Consider the following 24,269-nt stretch of genomic DNA (forward strand, 5'->3'; position numbering starts at 1 on the left):
AACCCACACACCCTCTGAACCCACACACACCCTCTGAACCCACACACACCCTCTGAACTCACACACTCCCTCTGAACCCACACACTCTCTGAACCCACACACCCTCTGAACCCACACACCCTCTGAACCCACACACACCTTCTGAACCCACACACACCCTCTGAACCCACACACACCCTCTGAACCCACACACACCCTCTGAACCCACAAACCCTCTGAACCCACACACCCTCTGAACCCACACACCCTCTGAACCCACACACACCCTCTAAACCCACACACACCCTCTAAACCCACACACCCACACACCCTCTGAACCCACACACCCTCTGAACCCACACACCCTCTAAACCCACACACCCTCTGATCCCACACACACCCTCTGAACCCACACACACCCTCTGAACCCACACACTCTCTGAACCCACACACCCTCTGAACCCACACACCCTCTGAACCCACACACACCCTCTGAACCCACACACTCTCTGAACCCACACACACCCTCTGAACCCACACACACCCTCTGAACCCACACACACCCTCTGAACCCACACACACCCTCTGAACCCACACACACCCTCTGAACCCACACACCCTCTGAACCCACACACACCCTCTGAACCCACACACACCCTCTGAACCCACACACCCTCTGAACCCACACACCCTCTGAACCCACACACCCTCTGAACCCACACACACCCTCTGAACCCACACACTCCCTCTGAACCCACACACTCCCTCTGAACCCACACACCCTCTGAACCCACACACTCTCTGAACCCACACACTCTCTGAACCCACACACCCTCTGAACCCACACACCCTCTGAACCCACACACACTCTCTGAACCCACACACCCTCTGAACCCACACACCCTCTGAACCCACACACACCTTCTGAACCCACACACACCCTCTGAACCCACACACACCCTCTGAACCCACACACACCCTCTGAACCCACAAACCCTCTGAACCCACACACCCTCTGAACCCACACACCCTCTGAACCCACACACACCCTCTAAACCCACACACACCCTCTAAACCCACACACCCACACACCCTCTGAACCCACACACCCTCTGAACCCACACACCCTCTAAACCCACACACCCTCTGATCCCACACACACCCTCTGAACCCACACACACCCTCTGAACCCACACACTCTCTGAACCCACACACCCTCTGAACCCACACACCCTCTGAACCCACACACACCCTCTGAACCCACACACTCTCTGAACCCACACACACCCTCTGAACCCACACACACCCTCTGAACCCACACACACCCTCTGAACCCACACACACCCTCTGAACCCACACACACCCTCTGAACCCACACACCCTCTGAACCCACACACACCCTCTGAACCCACACACACCCTCTGAACCCACACACCCTCTGAACCCACACACCCTCTGAACCCACACACCCTCTGAACCCACACACACCCTCTGAACCCACACAGTCCCTCTGAACCCACACACTCCCTCTGAACCCACACACCCTCTGAACCCACACACTCTCTGAACCCACACACTCTCTGAACCCACACACCCTCTGAACCCACACACCCTCTGAACCCACACACACCTTCTGAACCCACACACACCCTCTGAACCCACAAACCCTCTGAACCCACACACCCTCTGAACCCACACACCCTCTGAACCCACACACCCTCTGAACCCACACACCCTCTGAACCCACACACCCTCTGAACCCACACACCCTCTGAACCCACACACACCCTCTAAACCCACACACCCTCTGAACCCACACACCCTCTGAACCCACACACCCTCTAAACCCACACACCCTCTGAACCCACACACACCCTCTGAACCCACACACCCTATGAACCCACACACCCTCTGAACCCACACACCCTCTGAACCCACACACCCTCTGAACCCACACACTCTCACTCTCTCAGCACCATGTTGGAGGAGAAGAAGACCAAGGTGAAGATCACGTTCTTCGTCATCCTGGTGGGCATCTCCTGCATGCTGGCTGCCATGGTGACGGACCACTGGACTGTACTGACCCCACAGTCCGACAAGTTCAACACCACCTGTGAGACGGCCCACTTTGGCCTCTGGAAGCTCTGCATGTCGACCATCTTCATGGTGGAGGAAGATTTCATCACACATTCTCTCTGATTCTGTTTCATTCATTAAGTCCAAGAAAGTCCCTTTTTTCACTATTTAGTCTGAGGATTCATTCCATTTACATTCCAGTATAGTATAAATGGTGGATTTAGTAGCATCTTCAAGCAGCTATACATATAGAATACCAGACACTTAAAACACAACAACCAAAATAATGTGAAACAGCAGAGGAACAAGTGGAGACACCTGTTGCTATATACAATTACATGCCCTTTCCAAGACTAAACCCATTCATCTGCAGAATGGATGTACTTGAATGACAAAGGATTTATATCGCTAGACAGTAGATTAAAAACAATCATTTCATGAATCCTTCACTGTCAACTATTAAGGTGTAAAGATATATTATCTTTAGTCCTCTGTAGTCCTCTGTTAGATTTAAATAGATCCTTCCTTTTCCCGAATTTGGATTGGGTGCAGCCGTCAGGTGGGGGCCCCCGTGTCTCAGGCCCCTCAGTGATTGGTGGAGAAATAGATCAGCTCGTAATAAAGGAACTCTCCCATGAGCCCCTTAAATGGAGCCAGAGAGCAACAAGACATTTTCTGATAGGTAGAAATAACACGGGAATCTATTACAAAGAACATGTTCTAAATATTCACATTTGATTTCAAGGGTATCTAGAACAACAATATCTACAGAATGTGTGCAATATTTACTTTGGCTTAGATATGAGTCTTTTCCACCTCTGAATCTTCAATGTCGTATGAAAGCTTAAACCAGATCGAGCCCTCAACCTGTCTCGTTCGATTGTACCCCATCACAACCCCTGACCCCAAGTAGCTCAGAGTGGTTGAAGTGGGGACGGTTTTGGTAAATATTTCACATCCTTCTTCACAGCAGTGCTGTATAGACTCGGGCTAAACACTGTAAACATGTTCCTGGGAGGGAGAGGGAGAGTAGGAATCTAGGGCACTGTTATCTGGCCTCTTTTCTTCGAGCAGAAGCAGAGATCTGTGGATGGAGAGAGCTGGAGAGAGAGAGAGGAGACGTTTCCTGCTTTATTGAGGCTGCTGGAGAAGACTAATTCTTAATACTGCTTTCTAGGAGCTAGACAATCTCACAGGGACCTTTACTATAATACACAACAACACCCACACACTTCATACACTCTCAGCACCATGTTGGAGGAGAAGAAGACCAAGGTGAAGATCATGTTCTTCGTCATCCTGGTGGGCATCTCCTGCATGCTGGCTGCCATGGTAACGGACCACTGGACTGTACTGAGCCCGCCGTTCGACAAGTTCAACACCACCTGTGAGACGGCCCACTTTGGCCTCTGGAAGCTCTGCATGAAGACCGTCTTCATGGTGGAGGAGGACCCAGAGGGCCAGGGCTGTGGCCCCATCAGTCTGCCCGGAGGTAAGGGCTGCTTCTACCTTCTGTCTCTGTCAGGGTCAGGGAGTCTACCTTCATTTAAGGTTATGGTTAGGCATAAGGTTAGCAGTGTGGTTTAGGTTAGGGCTCAGGTTAGGGTTAGGTTTAAAATCACCCTGCAGAGCTGCCTCCAGTACATGCGTCCTCCCAGTAAATGCCAACCTGCAGGTGGTGCAGTGTGATTGTTTCTAACCCTCTGTGTCAGTTAGTGTAAGGCTGTGTCCCAAATGAAAGCCTATTCCCTACACAGTGTACTACTTCTGACCAGACGCTACATAGGGAATTAGGTGCCATTTGGGACACAGGCAGAGTTTAATAACTAGCAGAGCAGTAAATGGCTCTTTGCCCTCCTGTCTCTGTTAATGTCTGCTTGCCAGGAAGGTGGTTTTTTTTCTAACCCTGTTTCTTCTGAGGCTAAAAAAACACAGTTAACCCCTTTCTCTGTCTAGTAGTGTCTCCCCAGAGGCAAGAGGCTCTTGACCATATCTGTCTCTATTAGTGAGTTACAGTAAGGGTGAGGGGTTACATGGGCTGCAGATATTAATCTCCTGGCTTTCATTCATTGTATCATGTTGTTGCTGGTGGGGGTCCTTACCAATATGCGGCCTTCCAATTAGAATTTGGTTAAAACTTGTCATTCAGGGACTCTCCCCCTGCTTTTCTGTCTGAGCGTACAGTAGACCTGCCCCTCCACCTCCAGATCGATCTCTTCAGATGTCAGAGGGCAGAGGGTAGAGGAGAGAGAGCTGAGAGTGAGTGGTGTGAGGGGACTACCCTCTCATATGCACGCGCGCACGCACACACACACACACACACACACACACATACAGCCCCCCAGAGTTACTGTGTCTGCGGGTGGAGCGAGAGGGTTTTCTTTGCCATGAAAAAGGAACAGAACATTTGGCATACTAATTAGGATCTGGCAAAAAATACTTGAATCAGTTATAGAACCCATTGCCTTTTAGGGTTGTGAGGTCTGGGGTCTGCTCACCAACCAAGAATTCACAAAATGGGACAAACACCATGCAGAATTCAGAATTCACAAAATGGGACTCTACATGCAGAATTCTGCAAAGATATCCTCCGTGTACAACGTAAAATACCAAATAGTGTATGCAGAGCAGAATTAGGCCGATACCCGCTAATTATCAAAATCCAGAAAAGAGCCGTTAAATTCGACAACCACCTAAAAGGAAGTGATTCCCAAACCTTCCATAACAAAGCCATCACCTACAGTGTAGTGAGGTACGTACTGGCGGCAGAGAAGTCAGGCGCAGGAGAGCGAAAACTGACTTACAACTGTGTCGTTTAATATCCATAAACTACCGTCAACAGAACTATACAATATATGGGTCAAACAAAACCCGGTACATACCAGCATACCGTGCACAAGCACTACAACAAACAATTACCGACAAGGACAAGAGGGGAACAGAGGGTTAAATACACAACATGTAATTGATGGAAATGGAACCAGGTGTGATGGAAGACAAGACAAAACTAATGGAAAATGAAAAGTGGATCACCGATGGCTAGAAGGTCGGTGACGTCGACCACCGAACGCCGCCCGAACAAGGAGAGGGACCGACTTCGGCGGAAGTCGTGACATACAGAGAAATTAACCTGGAGAAGATCCCCCGAAGCCAGCTAGTTCTGAGGCTCTGTTCACAAACACAAACAGACCCCACAGAGCCCCAGGACAGCAACACAATTAGACCCAACCAAATCATAAGAAAACAAAAAGAGAATTACTTGACACATTGGAAAGAATTAACAAAAAAACTGCCGTAGACAGACCTGACTCTCAAGAGAAGACAGGCTATGTGCACACTGCTCACAAAATGAGGTGGAAACTGAGCTGCACTTTCAATCTTCCTGCCAAATGTATGACCATTTTAGAGACACATCTTTCCCTCAGATCACAGACCAACAAAGATTTTGAAAACAAATCCAATTTTTATAAACTCATATATCTATTGGGTGAAATACCACAGTGTGCCATCACAGCAGTAAGATTTGTGACCTGTTGCCACAAGAAAAGGGCGACCAGTGAAGAAGAAATTGTAAATACATCCTATATTTATGTTTATTTATAACTATTTGCACATCATTTCAACGCTGTATATAGACATAATATGACATTTGAAATGTCTAAGTGTAATGTTCACTGTTATTTTTTATTGTTTATTTCACTTTTGTTTATTATCTATTTCACTTGCTTTGGCAATGTTAACATATGTTTCCCATGCCAATAAAGCCCTTTAAATTGAAATTGAGAGAGAGAGGTTTAACTGTGAGGGAGATACAGAGAGAGAGAGAGAGAGAGAGAGAGAGAGAGAGCGAGAGAGAGAGAGAGAGAGAGAGAGAGAGAGAGAGAGGGAGAGAGAGAGACAGAGAGAGAGAGGGAGAGAGAGAGAGAGACAGAGAGAGAGAGGGAGAGAGAGAGACACAGAGAGAGAGAGAGAGAGAGAAAGAGAGAGAGAGAGAGAGAGAGAGAGACAGAGAGAGAGGGAGAGAGAGAGACAGAGAGAGAGAGGGAGAGAGAGACAGAGAGAGAGAGAGAGAGTGAGAGAGACAGAAAGAGAGAGGGAGAGAGAGAGAGAGCAAGAGAGAGGCTGGTTTGTGTGTGTGAGTGTGGACAAGACAGAGCTGCTCTTCCTCCCGGGAAAGGCCTACCCGCTCCATAACCTTTCCATCACGGTTGACAACTCCAGTGTCCCCCTCACAGAGTGCAAAGAACCTTTGCGTGACCCTGGACAACATCCTGTCGTTCTCTCCAAACATCAAAGCACTGACTTGGTATTGCAGGTTCATGCTCAACAACATCCATAGAGTATGACCCGACCTCACAGAGGAAGTGGCGCAGATCCTAATCCAGGCACTTGTCATCTCCCATCTGGACTACTGCAACTCGCTGTTGGCTGGGCTCCCTGCTTGTGCCAACAAACCCCTGCAATTGATCCAGAACACCGCAACCCGTCTTGTGTTCAGCCTTCCCAAGTTCTCCCATGTCACCCCGCTCCACAGCCCATCATACTGGCTCCAGTCGAAGCTCGCATCCACTACAGACCATGGTACTTACTTATGGAGCATAAAGAGAAACTGTCTCTCCCTACCTTCAGGCTATGCTCAAACCGTACACCCCAACCCGAGTACTCCGTTCTGCCACCTCTGGTCTCTTGGCTCTCCCGCACCAACAGGAGGTCAGCACCCTCTCAGACCAGTCAAAGCTATTCTCCCAAATGGTGGAACCAGCTTCCCCCTGAAGCTAGGACAGCAGAGTCCCTGCCCGTCTTCCAAAAACATCTGATACCCTCCCTCTTCAAAGAGTATCTTGAATAATCCCACAGCACCCCCGTTTAGCAAATTGCCTTCCGTAAACTAACATTCAGACTCGCTAGTCCAATCGAGGTGTGTGATTTGACTCGCTAGTCCAACCGAGGTGTGTGAATTGACTCGCTAGTCCAACCGAGGTGTGTGAATTGACTCGCTAGTCCAACCGAGGTGTGTGAATTGACTCGCTAGTCCTATCGAGGTGTGTGAATTGACTCGCTAGTCCTATCGAGGTGTGTGAATTGACTCGCTAGTCCTACCGAGGTGTGTGAATTGACTCGCTAGTCCAACCGAGGTGTGTGAATTGACTCGCTAGTCCAACCGAGGTGTGTGAATTGACTCGCTAGTCCTACCTAGGTGTGTGAATTGACTCGCTAGTCCTATCGAGATGTGTGAATTGACTCGCTAGTCCAACCGAAGTGTGTGAATTGACTCGCTAGTCCAACCGAGGTGTGTGAATTGACTCGCTAGTCCTACCGAGGTGTGTGAATTGACTCGCTAGTCATACCGAGGTGTGTGAATTGACTCGCTAGTCATATCGAGGTGTGTGAATTGAGTCGCTAGTCCTACCGAGGTGTGTGAATTGAGTCGCTAGTCCTACCGAGGTGTGTGAATTGACTCGCTAGTCATACCGAGGTGTGTGAATTGACTCGCTAGTCATATCGAGGTGTGTGAATTGACTCGCTAGTCCAACCGAGGTGTGTGAATTGACTAGCTAGTCCTACCTAGGTGTGTGAATTGACTCGCTAGTCCTATCGAGGTGTGTGAATTGACTCGTTAGTCCTATCGAGGTGTGTGAATTGACTCACTAGTCCTATTGAGGTGTGTGAATTGACTCGCTAGTCCTATCGAGGTGTGTGAATTGACAAACAAACTGGATGTGCCCGATGCACTACATTCAGTCGATCACACTTGGAAGACAGGCAGTGGGAACTGTCTAAATACAGCTGTGGAAGCCATGGGGATGTAGAAGACAGGCAGTGGGAACTGTCTAAATACAGCTGTGGAAGCCATGGGGATGTAGAAGACAAGCAGTGGGAACTGTCTAAATACAGCTGTGGAAGCCATGGGGTTGTAGAAGACAAGCAGTGGGAACTGTCTAAATACAGCTGTGGAAGCCATGGGGTTGTAGAAGACAGGCAGTGGGAACTGTCTAAATACAGCTGTGGAAGCCATGGGGATGTAGAAGACAGGCAGTGGGGACTGTCTAAATACAGCTGTGGAAGCCATGGGGATGTGGAAGACAGGCAGTGGGAACTGTCTAAATACAGCTGTGGAAGCCATGGGGTTGTGGAAGACAGGCAGTGGGAACTGTCTAAATACAGCTGTGGAAGCCATGGGGATGTGGAAGACAGGCAGTGGGAACTGTCTAAATACAGCTGTGGAAGCCATGGGGATATAGAAGACAGGCAGTGGGAACTGTCTAAATACAGCTGTGGAAGCCATGGGGATGTGGAAGACAGGCAGTGGGAACTGTCTAAATACAGCTGTGGAAGCCATGGGGATGTGGAAGACAGGCAGTGGGAACTGTCTAAATACAGCTGTGGAAGCCATGGGGATGTAGAAGACAGGCAGTGGGAACTGTCTAAATACAGCTGTGGAAGCCATGGGGATATAGAAGACAGGCAGTGGGAACTGTCTAAATACAGCTGTGGAAGCCATGGGGATGTAGAAGACAGGCAGTGGGAACTGTCTAAATACAGCTGTGGAAGCCATGGGGATATAGAAGACAGTCAGTGGGAACTGTCTAAATACAGCTGTGGAAGCCATGGGGATGTGGAAGACAGGCAGTGGGAACTGTCTAAATACAGCTGTGGAAGCCATGGGGATATAGAAGACAGTCAGTGGGAACTGTCTAAATACAGCTGTGGAAGCCATGGGGATGTGGAAGACAGGCAGTGGGAACTGTCTAAATACAGCTGTGGAAGCCATGGGGATGTAGAAGACAGGCAGTGGGAACTGTCTAAATACAGCTGTGGAAGCCATGGGGATGTAGAAGACAGGCAGTGGGAACTGTCTAAATACAGCTGTGGAAGCCATGGGGATGTAGAAGACAGGCAGTGGGAACTGTCTAAATACAGCTGTGGAAGCCATGGGGATGTGGAAGACAGGCAGTGGGAACTGTCTAAATACAGCTGTGGAAGCCATGGGGATGTGGAAGACAGGCAGTGGGAACTGTCTAAATACAGCTGTGGAAGCCATGGGGATGTGGAAGACAGGCAGTGGGAACTGTCTAAATACAGCTGTGGAAGCCATGGGGATGTGGAAGACAGGCAGTGGGAACTGTCTAAATACAGCTGTGGAAGCCATGGGGATGTGGAAGACAGGCAGTGGGAACTGTCTAAATACAGCTGTGGAAGCCATGGGGATATGTAAATAATTCAAGGTTACAGATATGGACATGAGAATGCGTTTATTTTTAAGTTAAGTATGAAGATCGCATTGGCTTTGAATAAACACAACATTGTCAGTGTTGGAAGTGACTATTCCGCTATGTTCAGGCCAGTATTCACTCAATACTGCCTTTGAATGGGTGTTCGTTTACATGCCACTTCACTACAGACAGATGTAGGATCAAATCTGACCTATATTGTCACAGCAAAAATAATCCTGCAGCACCCGGATTTGAACATTTAGTTCATACTGTTTTGATCAGTCAGGCTATTAGATTAGATTAATTTAATAGTCACATGTACAGAGTTACAGATGTAATTACAGGGTACAGTGAAATTCAGGTAGCTGACTAGTGGTGGCTGTTCAGGGGTTAGAAGCTATTGGCTAGTGTGTTGTGTGTAGTTGCCGTACCAGGCTGTGATACAGCCCGAAAGTATGCTCTCGATGGTGCTCCTGTAGAACACAGCGAGCTCCCTTGGAGACAGGCCACATTTCGTCATCCTCCTGTTAGATTAGGGGCTGTTAGTGACCCAGAGGAAAGTGAGGCATAATGGGATTTATCCAGGTTTCCAGCCACACAGGCACCTGATGTTATGTGTTAGCTGCTCATTAAGACACACTGTTGGGGCTGGGGGTTGGACAGGGGTTGGGTGTGAGGCAGAATACATCAACACAGCGCAGCACCAGCAAAGAATAGTCTGTGATTCAATTGTGTGAAAAACACAACAGGATCCTACACACCTAACTGTCTACCCGTGGTGGGAGTCAGGGTGACTCACCTTAATAACATGCTTTGCATTCCAAAACGATTGGAGCTGATCAACGTGTGGCATGCGCTCCCGTTCATTTCCGTTCACTCCTGTTCGCCGTACACTTTTGTCATTTACTGCCGTAATTACAAGGCATTTGTCTCCCGCAACAAGATGCCTTGATGAATTTTGAAAACAACCTTCCCTATAAATGACACATGACTTCTTGACTGGTTTTAAATTGAACAAACACTTTAATGAACACCACCATCACGTCAGCCAGGAAATAACATCAGGGGCATATTGTTGGAGTGATGTATGGTTTCATGTGTGTGTGTCTTTGTCTGGATCTCTATCTCTCTCTCTGTGTGTGTGTGTGTGTGTGTGTGTGTGTTTTTGTCTGTATCTCTCTCTCTCTCTCTCTGTGTGTGTGTGTGTGTGTGTGTGTGTGTGTGTGTGTGTGTGTGTGTGTGTGTGTGTGTGTGTGTGTGTGTGTGTGTGTGTGTGTGTGTGTGTGTGTGTGTGTGTGTGTGTGTGTGTGTGTGTGTGTGTGTGTGTGTGTGTGTGTTGGGAGGAATGTAAGTGCCTCACAGACAGATAGACAGTAGATAGTAGACAGTTGAATTACCTGTTCATTTGGAAGGAAGGGACCAGATGGTTATTGGCTTAACTCTCAGGAGGGTAGTATTTTTGGAGTCCCTGAGCAAGGCAATTAGTTCAGGATGAGACACAGCTGGATATATGGAGATGGGTGCAAACTGTAGTGTTTCTAAACCTTGGTGTTCTATAACTGTAGTGTTTCTCAACCCCAGTGTTCTATAACTGTAGTGTTTCTCAACCTCGGTGTTCTATAACTGTAGTGTTTCTCAACCTCGGTGTTCTATAACTGTAGTGTTTCTCAACCCCGGTCTTCTATAACTGTAGTGTTTCTCAACCCCAGTGTTCTATAACTGTAGTGTTTCTCAACCCCAGTGTTCTATAACTGTAGTGTTTCTCAACCCCAGTGTTCTATAACTGTAGTGTTTCTCAACCCCAGTGTTCTATAACTGTAGTGTTTCTCAACCCCGGTGTTCTATAACTGTAGTGTTTCTCAACCCCGGTGTTCTATAACTGTAGTGTTTCTCAACCCCAGTGTTCTATAACTGTAGTGTTTCTCAACCCCAGTGTTCTATAACTGTAGTGTTTCTCAACCCCGGTGTTCTATAACTGTAGTGTTTCTCAACCCTGGTGTTCTATAACTGTAGTGTTTCTCAACCCCAGTGTTCTATAACTGTAGTGATTCTCAACCCCGGTGTTCTATAACTGTAGTGTTTCTCAACCCCGGTGTTCTATAACTGTAGTGTTTCTCAACCTCAGTGTTCTATAACTGTAGTGTTTCTCAACCCCGGTGTTCTATAACTGTAGTGTTTCTCAACCCCGGTGTTCTATAACTGTAGTGTTTCTCAACCCCAGTGTTCTGAAACTGTAGTGTAAATTTGGATGAACTAAATACAAAAAGCCATGTTGTGGCAACTGATGTAGACAGGGTGTCATACACCCATTATTTTATATGACAGCCTGAAATGGCTTGGTAGTTAGTTATGAGTTTGGGAGATTGGGAACCTATCTAGCTGGCTAGCTAAAGCCAATTAAATTAAATTGCTAGTTATTACAGAGAAACAATTTATTTTACTTTTATTCATCAAGAAGGAGTCAATAGGCTACAAAGCTTGATCAAAGTCATTTAAAAACATACCTCCTGCGAATCCTGTGAATCCTGCCCATCCCCGGCAGATCAAATCAAATCAAACTGTATTGGTCACATACAAATGATTAGCAGATGTTATTGCAGCTGTAGTGAAATGCTTATGCTTTTAGCTCTGACAGTGCAGTAATATCTAACTAGTAATATCTAACAAATAACACAACATATACCCAATACACACAAATCTAAGTAGGAATGAATTAAGACTATATACATATGGATGAGCGATGTCAGGGCGGAAATCAAACGCTCTGTGTGTCACTCAACACTTTCTCTCCTCCACTTATGATACTGTCTAAACCACAAGAGTATCTAACGTCCTGCACCACAAAGTATCTAACGTCCTGCACCTCTAGAATATCCAACGTTCTGCACTACTTGAATATTTACCGTCCTGCACCACTAGAATATCTAACGTCCTGCACCACAAGAGTATCTAACGTCCTGCACCACAAGAGTATCTAACATCCTGCACCACAAGAGTATCTAACGTCCTGAACCACAAGAATTTCTAACGTCCTGCACCACTAGAATATCTAATGTCCTGCACCACAAGAGTATCTAACGTCCTGCACCACTAGAATATCTAACGTCCTGCACCACTAGAATATCTTACGTCCTGCACCACAAGAGTATCTAACGTCCTGCACCACAAGAGTATCTAACGTCCTGCACCACAAGAGTATCTAACGTCCTGTACCACAAGAGTATCTAACGTCCTGCACCTCTAGAATATCCAACGTCCTGCACTACCATAATATCTCCCGTCCTGCACCACAAGAGAATCTAACGTCCTGCACCACTAGAGTATCTAACGTCCTGCACCATAAGAGTATCTAACGTCCTGCACCTCTAGAATATCCAACGTCCTGCACCACTAGAATATCTACTGTCCTGCACCACTAGAGTATCTAACGTCCTGCACCTCTAGAGTATCTAACGTCCTGCACCACTAGAGTATCTAATGTCCTGCACCTCTAAAGTATCTATCTTCCTGCACCACTAGAATATCTAATGTCCTGTACCTCTAGAATATCTACCGTCCTGTACCACTAGAAAATCTAACGTCCTGCACCACTAGAATATCTTACGTCCTGCACCACTAGAATATCTACCATCCTGCACCACTAGAAAATCTAACGTCCTGCACCACTAGAATATCTAATGTCCTGCACTACTAGAATATCTACTATCCTGCACTACTAGAATATCTACTGTCCTGCACCACTAGAAACTCTAACGTCCTGCACCACTAGAGTATCTAACGTCCTGCACCTCTAGAGTATCTAACGTCCTGCACCACTAGAGTATCTAATGTCCTGCACCACTAGAACATCTACCCTCCTGCACCACTAGAATATCTAATGTCCTGCACCACTAGAACATCTACCCTCCTGCACCACCAGAATATCTAATGTCCTGCACCACTAGAATATCTAATGTCCTGCACCACTAGAATATCTTATGTCCTGCACCACAAGAGTATCTAACGTGCTGCACCACTAGAGTATCTATAGTCCTGCATCACCAGAGTATCTAACATCCTGCACCACTAGAGTATCTTACGTCCTGCACCACTAGAGTATCTAAAGTCCTGCACCACCAGAATATCTAACGTCCTGCACCTCTAGAGTATCTAACGTCCTGCACCTCTAGAGCATCGAATGTCCTGCAACAACAGAGTATCTAATGTCCTGCACCACTAGAGTATCTAATGTCCTGCACCACCAGAATATCTAACGTGCTGCACCTCTAGAGTATCTAACGTCCTGCAACACCAGAGTATCTAATGTCCTGCACCACTAGAGTATCTAATGTCCTGCACCACCAGAGTATCTAACGTGCTGCACCACCAGAATATCTAACGTGCTGCACCTCTAGAGTATCTAATGTGCTGCACCTCTAGAGTATCTAGCGTCCTGCCTAGCATATCTTTGCTCCTGGGTCACTTTGGAAGAAACCACTTACTGGGGAGTATAAGGGAGGGGGATACTCTTCTTAGAAATAATTATGATAAAACGTGTGCTTAAAAATTACGTTTAGAAAATGTGTCTGAAAAATGGGGGCCATTGTGCACATTATGGGCATGACCTCTCCGGATGTAGATATGTTGAGTTGATCCAGTAGGGTCTGGCTCTCCAGACTTCATTCCTTTCCCTCCCTCCCTCCCTCCCTCCCCCTGTACCTTTCTCCCTCCCTCCCTCCCTCCCTCCCTCCATCCCTCCCTCCCTCCCCCTGTACCTTTCTCCCTCCCTCCCTCCCTCCCTCCCTCCCTCCCTCCCTCCCTCCCTCCCTCCCTCCCTCCCTCCCTCCCTCCCCCTGTACCTTTCTCCCTACATCCCTCCCTCCCTCCCTCCATCCCTCCCTCCCTCCCCCTGTACCTTTCTCCCTCCCTCCCTCCCTCCCTCCCTCCCTCCCTCCCTCCCTCCCTCCCTCCCTCCCTCCCTCCCTCCCCCTGTACCTTTCTCCCTACACCCCTCCCTCCCTCCCCCTGTACCTTTCTCCCTACCAGTCCCCTCCCTCAGCCTCAGCCTCCCAGAAGGTGAGTCTTCCCCCAGACAGTCAAGCAAGACAGACCCTCCCTACCTCCAGGTCCGCTTCCCCCTCCACCTCCACCTTCACCCCACGTGCTATGAGACAGGTGCCCCAATTTCACACCAGTTTCTCAGCCTGCTCAGTCGAGAGAGAGGGAGGGCTAAAGTGGTGAGTTTCTTTAAATGCCCAGATGTAGCCTTGAGCAAACACGTTGGCACTTAAACACCTAATCCGTTTTTCCGCTTTGTGTTTGTTTGTCCTGGTTCTTGGCACGGAGCCTAGACTAGCTGACAGCAGGGGGTTGTGTGTGTGCATGTGTGTGTGCGTGTGTGTGAGCAACATACTGTAGCATTCAGAAAACAACCTGGCAGGTGTGTGGATTCAGTGATGGAGACTGTGATTTTGGTGGTGGTGGTAATGGTGACGGTGTGGGTGATGGAGATGGTGGTGGTGATGGTAATGGTGACCATGGTGGTGATAGTGGTGATAAATTAAGATAGTAAAAGGACAACTGTAGTAATGGGACTTGTTTTTATTTTGAACTAAAACCATAGATTGTAACTTTGTTCTCTCAGGAGGGTTATGCCATTAAAATTACACACACACGGACACGGACATGCACAGACACACACACACCCCTGAGTACCATCCTAGGCCGTTGTGACCCAGTTATGAATGCTTGGTGCGGGTTAGCCTTTTTAAAAGCCCCCCGATTCACATTGATCCAGAATCTGACAGTCATTCTGCACCTGGACTTAAAAAATAAACGTTTTCTCCTCACCACTCCCTCTCATACAGCCACTGTTCTCCTGTTGACAATGCCATCACCCCTTAAGCACTGCTACCAGAAGGAAGCCATTCCCAGGGGTTAAATTGAGGGCAGAAAGGTAGTGGACTTCTTTCCACTTTGATTGGAAAGAGTAGAAAACACAAGTAAACCTCCTGTTAAAAGTCAATTCATTTTGAAGACCATTACCTCATGTCTAGGACACCACATCCATTGTTGAGAGAGGCAGAGGGAAAGGAAGAGGGTTAAGGACGAGTGAAGAGGAGGAAGGACCGAGTGAAGGGGATGAAGGAAGAAGGTGGATGAGGAGGAGAGGAAAGAAAGAAGAAGGAAGGATGTGGGAAGGAGGGAGGAAGAGGGAGATGGGAGTAATGAGATGAAGAGGAATAAATTCTTATTTACAATGACGGCCTACCCCGGCCAAACCCTAACGATGCTGGGCCAATTGTGTACCGCCCTATGGGACTCCCAATCACGGCCGGTTGTGATACAACCTGGAGAAGGGAGTAGAGGAAACAGAGGAAGATGTATAGGGAGGATAGAGAAAGAAGAGGATGAGGAGGTCTAATGGAGGAATGAAAACCGAAACTGACAGGTGATACCACCTCCTAATTGCCTACTTCACTGGAATGAAGTTCCCTTATTAACCACAAGGTCAATGCTACGGCCCCAAATATTATCCCCAGAACCTCACATATCAGCACCATGTGAGTCTCCACAGCCTATGTACAGTATATGTATTGAGTGCTGTTGTAATGGCAAAGAGTATCTCTCTCAGTGGTCAGTAACACAAAGCAAGGCCTCTAGAGCAGGGGTATTTAACACTTACCTTACAAGGGCCAGAGCCTGCTGGTTTTCTGTTCTACCTGATAATTAATTGCACACACCTGGTTTACCAGGTCTAAATCAGTCCCTGATTGGAGGGCAACAATAAAAAATACAGCGGAACTGGCTTCCAGGTCCAGAGGTGAGTTTGAGGGCTCTATAGCCTGATGAAAGTGCCTTTCTTTACCTTCCCTGCTTTAAACAGTTGTGTATGTTTAGTCATTCTCCTAGTTCCAGTCCCAGGAGAGGTATAAAGTTAGCCTGATCCCAGACCTGTTTGTGCTCCTGTACCACAGTGGCCACAATAGTTGGCTATACAGCACCAACAGGTCTGAGACCAGGCTAACATTCAGCTGTGTGTACAGTATGATATCTAGCTGGATTAATGAGACAACATTCAGCTGTGTGTACAATATGATATCTAGCTGGATTAAAGAGACAACATTCAGCTGCTTGTACAATATGATATCTAGCTGGATTAAAGAGACAACATTCAGCTGCTTGTACAATATGATATCTAGCTGGATTAACGAGACAACATTCAGCTGCTTGTACAATATGATATCTAGCTGGGTTAAAGAGAAAACATTCAGCTGCTTGTACAATATGATATCTAGCTGGATTAAAGAGACAACATTCAGCTGCTTGTACAATATGATATCTAGCTGGATTAAAGAGACAACATTCAGCTACTTGTACAATATGATATCTAGCTGGATTAACGAGACAACATTCAGCTGCTTGTACAATATGATATCTAGCTGGGTTAAAGAGAAAACATTCAGCTGCTTGTACAATATGATATCTAGCTGGATTAAAGAGACAACATTCAGCTGCTTGTACAATATGATATCTAGCTGGATTAAAGAGACAACATTCAGCTGCTTGTACAATATGATATCTAGCTGGATTAAAGAGACAACATTCAGCTGCTTGTACAATATGATATCTAGCTGGATTAAAGAGACAACATTCAGCTGTTTGTACAATATTATATCTAGCTGGATTAAAGAGACAACATTCAGCTGCTTGTACAATATGATATCTAGCTGGGTTAAAGAGACAACATTCAGCTGCTTGTACAATATGATATCTAGCTGGATTAAAGAGACAACATTCAGCTGCTTGTACAATATGATATCTAGCTGGGTTAAAGTGATACATGCAATCTCCTGGATAAAAGCAGTGGTTCAGCCAAGATACAGCAAGATAAAGCAGAACCACAGTATATCCTCAGTGTCAGACCTAGTATATCTTACCACAAGTCTTCTCTTCAGGCCTGCATCGACACAGGCACATATACAGTACAATCACCTCTCTGATGGAAATAGGCTAGCCAAATGGAGCTGATATTCAGGCACTGCCCCCCTCCCCTTCCTGTCCCTTTCGATGGGTCTTTACTTTAAAAAAACACACCAGCAAAAAACAGAGCAGCCTGTTGCTAAGCTGCCTCTTTAGTGATTTTCCATCCTGGGGAACAAACATGGGAGGAGAGGATAGGGGAAAGGGAGGAAGCAAGAGAAGGAGATAGGAAGAGGAGGGAAGAAGAGTAGAGGTGATAGAGGAAGAGAGGAAGAGGGGTCTCCTTGGTCTATACATGTATACCGCTCCATCACTCTGTCCAGGGAAACAGACCATACCTCTCCATCACTCTGTCCAGGGAGATAGGAAACAGACAATACCTCTCCATCACTCTGTCCAGGGAAACAGACCATACCTCTCCATCACTCAGTCCAGGGAGATAGGAAACAGACAATACCTCTCCATCACTGTCCAGGAAGATAGGAAACAGACCATACCTCTCCATCACTGTCCAGGGAGATAATAGGAAACAGACCATACCTCTCCATCACTCTGTCCAGGGAGGTAGGAAACAGACCATACCTCTCCATCACTCTGCCCAGAGAGATAGGAAACAGATCATACCTCTCCATCACTCTGTCCAGAGAGATTGGAAACAGACTATACCTCTCCATCACTCTGTGCAGAGAGATAGGAAACAGACCATACCTCTCCATCACTCTGTCCAGGGAGATAATAGGAAACAGACCATACCTCTCCATCACTCTGTGCAGGGAGATAGGAAACAGACCATATCACTCCATCACTCTGTGCAGAGAGATAGGTAACAGACTATACCTCTCCATCACTCTGTCCAGAGAGATAGGAAATAGACCATACCTCTCCATCACTCTGTCCAGAGAGATAGGAAACAGACTATACCTCTCCATCACTCTGTCCAGAGAGATAGGAAACAGACCATACCTCTCCATCACTCTGTCCAGAGAGATAGGAAACAGACCATACCTCTCCATCACTCTGTGCAGGTAGATACATACAGGTATGTTTCTTTTAAAGATAATTTTCTTAGATTAAGAGAATTTAGACATATTTTGATCAGAGTGATTCAAATCTAAGATTATACATGGTTGTTTCTCTGGAGCAAAACATGAGAAGTATGACAAAATAATGAAAACATTTTGTCTATGCGAATTAGAGGTGATAAAGAAGAAGAGATCTCAAATTGGATTTTCATTTGCTATGGGTTTAATAAAAATTATAATTTATTTAATTTTCAGAAAATGATCTCATAGTGCATAAAAATCTAAACAGAAAACAACACATTTAAATTGAGATGGTAGAGATGTAGATTGAATGTCTATATTTGGTTTGGGTTGAAAGCCTGAGTTGATGAAAGCCTGAGTTGAGGCAGTTCAGATTGGAAATGCAGTGTAACGTCAGGGGAAGGGACATCGATGGTAGAGCCAGAGAGAAACATAGACAATCTGACAAACAGGCCTGTAGCGCTTCATCAGGGCACCACATCTGCTTTTCCCATGGTCAGTTCCTCCATAGGACCCTCTCGTCCGTAAGTACTGGTCATCCATAGGACCCGCTCCTCCGTAGGTACTGGTCCTCCATAGGACCCGCTCCTCCGTAGGTACTGGTCCTCCATAGGACCCGCTCCTCCGTAGGTACTGGTCCTCCATAGGACCCTCTCCTCCGTACGTACTGGTCCTCCATAGGACCCGCTCCTCCGTAGGTACTGGTCCTCCATAGGACCCGCTCCTCCGTACGTGCTGGTCCTCCATAGGACCCGCTCCTCCGTACGTACTGGTCCTCCATAGGACCCTCTCCTCCGTAGGTACTGGTCATCCATAGGACCCGCTCCTCCGTAGGTACTGGTCCTCCATAGGACCCTCTCCTCCGTACGTACTGGTCCTCCATAGGACCCGCTCCTCCGTAGGTACTGGTCCTCCATAGGACCCGCTCCTCCGTAGGTACTGGTCTTCCATAGGACCCGCTCCACCGTACGTACTGGTCCTCCATAGGACCCGCTCCTCCGTAGGTACTGGTCCTCCATAGGACCCGCTCCTCCGTACGTACTGGTCCTCCATAGGACCCGCTCCTCCGTAGGTACTGGTCCTCCAAAGGACCCGCTCCTCCGTACGTACTGGTCCTCCATAGCACCCACTCCTCCATACGTACTGGTCCTCCATAGGACCCGCTCCTCCGTAGGTACTGGTCCTCCATAGGACCCGCTCCTCCGTACTTACTGGTCCTCCATAGGACCCGCTCCTCCGTACATACTGTTCCGCCATAGGACCCGCTCCTCCGTAGGTACTGGTCCTCCATAGGACCAGCTCCTCCGTAGGTACTGGTCCTCCATAGGACCTGCTCCTCCGTAGGTACGGGTCCTCCATAGGACCCGCTCCTCCGTAGGTACTGGTCCTTCATAGGACCCGCTCCTCCGTACGTACTGGTCCTCCATAGGACCCGCTCCTCCGTAGGTACTGGTCCTCCATAGGACCAGCTCCTCCGTAGGTACTGGTCCTCCATAGAACCCGCTCCTCCGTACGTACTGGTCCTCCATAGGACCCGCTCCTCCGTAGGTACTGGTCCTCCATAGGACCCGCTCCTCCGTACGTACTGGTCCTCCATAGGACCCGCTCCTCCGTACGTACTGGTCCTCCATAGGACCCGCTCCTCCGTGCGTACTGGTCCTCCATAGGACCCGCTCCTCCGTACGAACTGGTCCTCCATAGGACCCGCTCCTCCGTAGGTACTGGTCCTCCATAGGACCCGCTCCTCCGTAGGTACTGGTCCTCCATAGGACCCGCTCCTCCGTACGTACTGGTCCTCCATAGGACCCGCTCCTCCGTAGGTACTGGTCCTCCATAGGACCCGCTCCTCCGTAGGTACTGGTCCTCCATAGGACCCGCTCCTCCGTAGGTACTGGTCCTCCATAGGACCCGCTCCTCCTTACGTACTGGTCCTCCATAGGACTCGCTCCTCCTTACGTACTGGTCCTCCATAAGACCCGCTCCTCTGTAGGTACTGGTCCTCCATAAGACCCGCTCCTCCGTAGGTACTGGTCCTCCATAAGACCCGCTCCTCCGTAGGTACTGGTCCTCCATAGGACCCGCTCCTCCGTAGGTACTGGTCCTCCATAGGACCCGCTCCTCCGTACGTACTGGTCCTCCATAGGACCCGCTCCTCCGTACGTACTGGTCCTCCATAGGACCCGCTCCTCCGTAGGTACTGGTCCTCCATAGGACCCGCTCCTCCGTAGGTACTGGTCCTCCATAGGACCCGCTCCTCTGTACGTACTGGTCCTCCATAGGACCCGCTCCTCCGTACGTACTGGTCCTCCATAGGACCCGCTCCTCCGTAGGTACTGGTCCTCCATAGGACCCGCTCCTCCGTAGGTACTGGTCCTCCATAGGACCCGCTCCTCCGTAGGTACTGGTCCTCCATAGGACCCTCTCCTCCGTACGTACTGGTCCTCCATAGGACCCGCTCCTCCGTAGGTACTGGTCCTCCATAGGACCAGCTCCTCCGTACGTGCTGGTCCTCCATAGGACCCGCTCCTCCGTACGTACTGGTCCTCCATAGGACCCTCTCCTCCGTAGGTACTGGTCATCCATAGGACCCGCTCCTCCGTAGGTACTGGTCCTTCATAGGACCCACTCCTCCGTAGGTACTGGTCCTCCATAGGACCCTCTCCTCCGTACGTACTGGTCCTCCATAGGACCCGCTCCTCCGTAGGTACTGGTCCTCCATAGGACCCGCTCCTCCGTAGGTACTGGTCTTCCATAGGACCCGCTCCACCGTACGTACTGGTCCTCCATAGGACCCGCTCCTCCGTAGGTACTGGTCCTCCATAGGACCCGCTCCTCCGTACTTACTGGTCCTCCATAGGACCCGCTCCTCCGTAGGTACTGGTCCTCCAAAGGACCCGCTCCTCCGTACGTACTGGTCCTCCATAGGACCCACTCCTCCATACGTACTGGTCCTCCATAGGACCCGCTCCTCCGTACTTACTGGTCCTCCATAGGACCCGCTCCTCCGTACATACTGGTCCGCCATAGGACCCGCTCCTCCGTAGGTACTGGTCCTCCATAGGACCCGCTCCTCCGTACGTACTGGTCCTCCATAGGACCCGCTCCTCAGTACGTACTGGTCCTCCATAGGACCCGCTCCTCCGTAGGTACTGGTCCTCCATAGGACCCGCTCCTCCGTAGGTACTGGTCCTCCATAGGACCCGCTCCTCCGTACGAACTGGTCCTCCATAGGACCCGCTCCTCCGTAGGTACTGGTCCTCCATAGGACCCGCTCCTCCGTACGTACTGGTCCTCCATAGGACCCGCTCCTCCGTACGTACTGGTCCTCCATAGGACCCGCTCCTCCGTGGTACTGGTCCTCCATAGGACCCGCTCCTCCGTAGGTACTGGTCTTCCATAGGACCCGCTCCTCCGTAGGTGCTGGTCCTCCATAGGACCCGCTCCTCCGTAGGTACTGGTCCTCCATAGGACCCTCTCCTCCGTACGTACTGGTCCTCCAAAGGACCCGCTCCTCAGTAGGTACTGGTCCTATGGAGGACCCGCTCCTCCGTACGTACTGGTCCTATGGAGGACCCGCTCCTCCGTAGGTACTGGTCCTCCATAGGACCCGCTCCTCCGTAGGTACTGGTCTTCCATAGGACCCGCTCCTCCGTACGTACTGGTCCTCCATAGGACCCGCTCCTCCGTAGGTACTGGTCCTCCATAGGACCCGCTCCTCCGTAGGTACTGGTCCTCCATAGGACCCGCTCCTCCGTAGGTACTGGTCCTCCATAGGACCCGCTCCTCCGTAGGTACTGGTCCTCCATAGGACCCGCTCCTCCTTACGTACTGGTCCTCCATAGGACCCGCTCCTCTGTAGGTACTGGTCCTCCATAGGACCCGCTCCTCCGTAGGTACTGGTCCTCCATAAGACCCGCTCCTCCGTACGTACTGGTCCTCCATAGGACCCGCTCCTCCGTAGTTACTGGTCCTCCATAGGACCCGCTCCTCCGTAGGTACTGGTCCTCCATAGGACCCGCTCCGCCGTAGGTACTGGTCCTCCATAGGACCCGCTCCTCCGTAGGTACTGGTCCTCCATAGGACCCGCTCCTCCGTAGGTACTGGTCCTCCATAGGACCCGCTCCTCCGTACGTACTGGTCCTCCATAGGACCCGCTCCTCCGTAGTTACTGGTCCTCCATAGGACCCGCTCCTCCGTAGGTACTGGTCCTCCATAGGACCCGCTCCTCCATAGGTACTGGTCCTCCATAGGACCCGCTCCTCCGTACGTACTGGTCCTCCATAGGACCCGCTGCTCCGTAGGTACTGGTCCTCCATAGGACCCGCTCCTCCGTAGGTACTGGTCCTCCATAGGACCCGCTCCTCCGTAGGTACTGGTCCTCCATAGGACCCGCTGCTCCGTAGGTACTGGTCCTCCATAGGACCCGCTCCTCCGTAGGTACTGGTCCTCCATAGGACCCGCTCCTCCGTAGGTACTGGTCCTCCATAGGACCCGCTCCTCCGTACGTACTGGTCCTCCATAGGACCCGCTCCTCCGTAGGTACTGGTCCTCCATAGGACCCGCTCCTCCGTAGGTACTGGTCCTCCATAGGACCCGCTCCTCCGTAGGTACTGGTCCTCCATTGGACCCGCTCCTCCGTTCGTACTGGTCCTCCATAGGACCCGCTCCTCCGTACGTACTGGTCCTCCATAGGACCCGCTCCTCCGTAGGTACTGGTCCTCCATAGGACCCGCTCCTCCGTAGGTACTGGTCCTCCATAGGACCAGCTCCTCCGTACGTACTGGTCCTCCATAGGACCCGCTCCTCCGTAGGTACTGGTCCTCCATAGGACCCGCTCCTCCGTAGGTACTGGTCTTCCATAGGACCCGCTCCTCCGTAGGTGCTGGTCCTCCATAGGACCCGCTCCTCCGTAGGTACTGGTCCTCCATAGGACCCTCTCCTCCGTACGTACTGGTCCTCCATAGGACCCGCTCCTCCGTAGGTACTGGTCCTCCATAGGACCCGCTCCTCCGTACGTACTGGTCCTCCATAGGACCCGCTCCTCCGTAGGTACTGGTCCTCCATAGGACCCGCTCCTCCGTAGGTACTGGTCTTCCATAGGACCCGCTCCTCCGTACGTACTGGTCCTCCATAGGACCCGCTCCTCCGTAGGTACTGGTCCTCCATAGGACCCGCTCCTCCGTAGGTACTGGTCCTCCATAGGACCCGCTCCTCCGTAGGTACTGGTCCTCCATAGGACCCGCTCCTCCGTTCGTACTGGTCCTCCATAGGACCCGCTCCTCCGTAGGTACTGGTCCTCCATAGGACCCGCTCCTCCGTACGTACTGGTCCTCCATAGGACCGGCTCCTCCGTAGGTACTGGTCCTCCATAGGACCCGCTCCTCCGTAGGTACTGGTCCTCCATACGACCCGCTCCTCCGTAGGTACTGGTCCTCCATAGGACCCGCTCCTCCGTTCGTACTGGTCCTCCATAGGACCCGCACCTCCGTACGTACTGGTCCTCCATAGGACCCGCTCCTCCGTAGGTACTGGTCCTCCATAGGACCCGCTCCTCCGTAGGTACTGGTCCTCCATAGGACCCGCTCCTCCGTACGTACTGGTCCTCCATAGGACCCGCTCCTCCGTACGTACTGGTCCTCCATAGGACCCGCTCCTCCGTAGGTACTGGTCCTCCATAGGACCCGCTCCTCCGTAGGTACTGGTCCTCCATAGGACCCGCTCCTCCGTACGTACTGGTCCTCCATAGGACCCGCTCCTCCGTACGTACTGGTCCTCCATAGGACCCGCTCCTCCGTACGTACTGGTCCTCCATAGGACCCGCTCCTCCGTAGGTACTGGTCCTCCATAGGACCCGCTCCTCCGTAGTTACTGGTCCTCCATAGGACCCGCTCCTCCGTAGGTACTGGTCCTCCATAGGACCCCCTCCTCCATACGAATTGGTCCTCCATAGGACCCGCTCCTCCGTAGGTACTGGTCCTCCATAGGACCCGCTCCT

The 24,269-nt window shown here is 50.0% G+C and overlaps 1 protein-coding gene across 1 annotated transcript in view; it reads left to right on the top strand.

Annotated features, from left to right (window-relative positions):
• The first annotated feature begins 2,987 nt into the window (after nucleotides 1-2,987).
• The window catches only part of LOC129833386 (voltage-dependent calcium channel gamma-1 subunit-like), a 29,783-nt gene continuing 8,501 nt past the window's right edge, over nucleotides 2,988-24,269 (top strand). Inside the window, exon 1 of the mRNA XM_055897956.1 lies at nucleotides 2,988-3,547. Coding sequence (XP_055753931.1) covers nucleotides 3,307-3,547 — 241 coding nt within the window. The 5' untranslated portion in view covers nucleotides 2,988-3,306. The remainder of the gene's footprint in view (nucleotides 3,548-24,269) is intronic.

This window comes from Salvelinus fontinalis, chromosome 34, assembly GCF_029448725.1.
Source record: "Salvelinus fontinalis isolate EN_2023a chromosome 34, ASM2944872v1, whole genome shotgun sequence".
NCBI lineage: Eukaryota > Metazoa > Chordata > Actinopteri > Salmoniformes > Salmonidae > Salvelinus > Salvelinus fontinalis.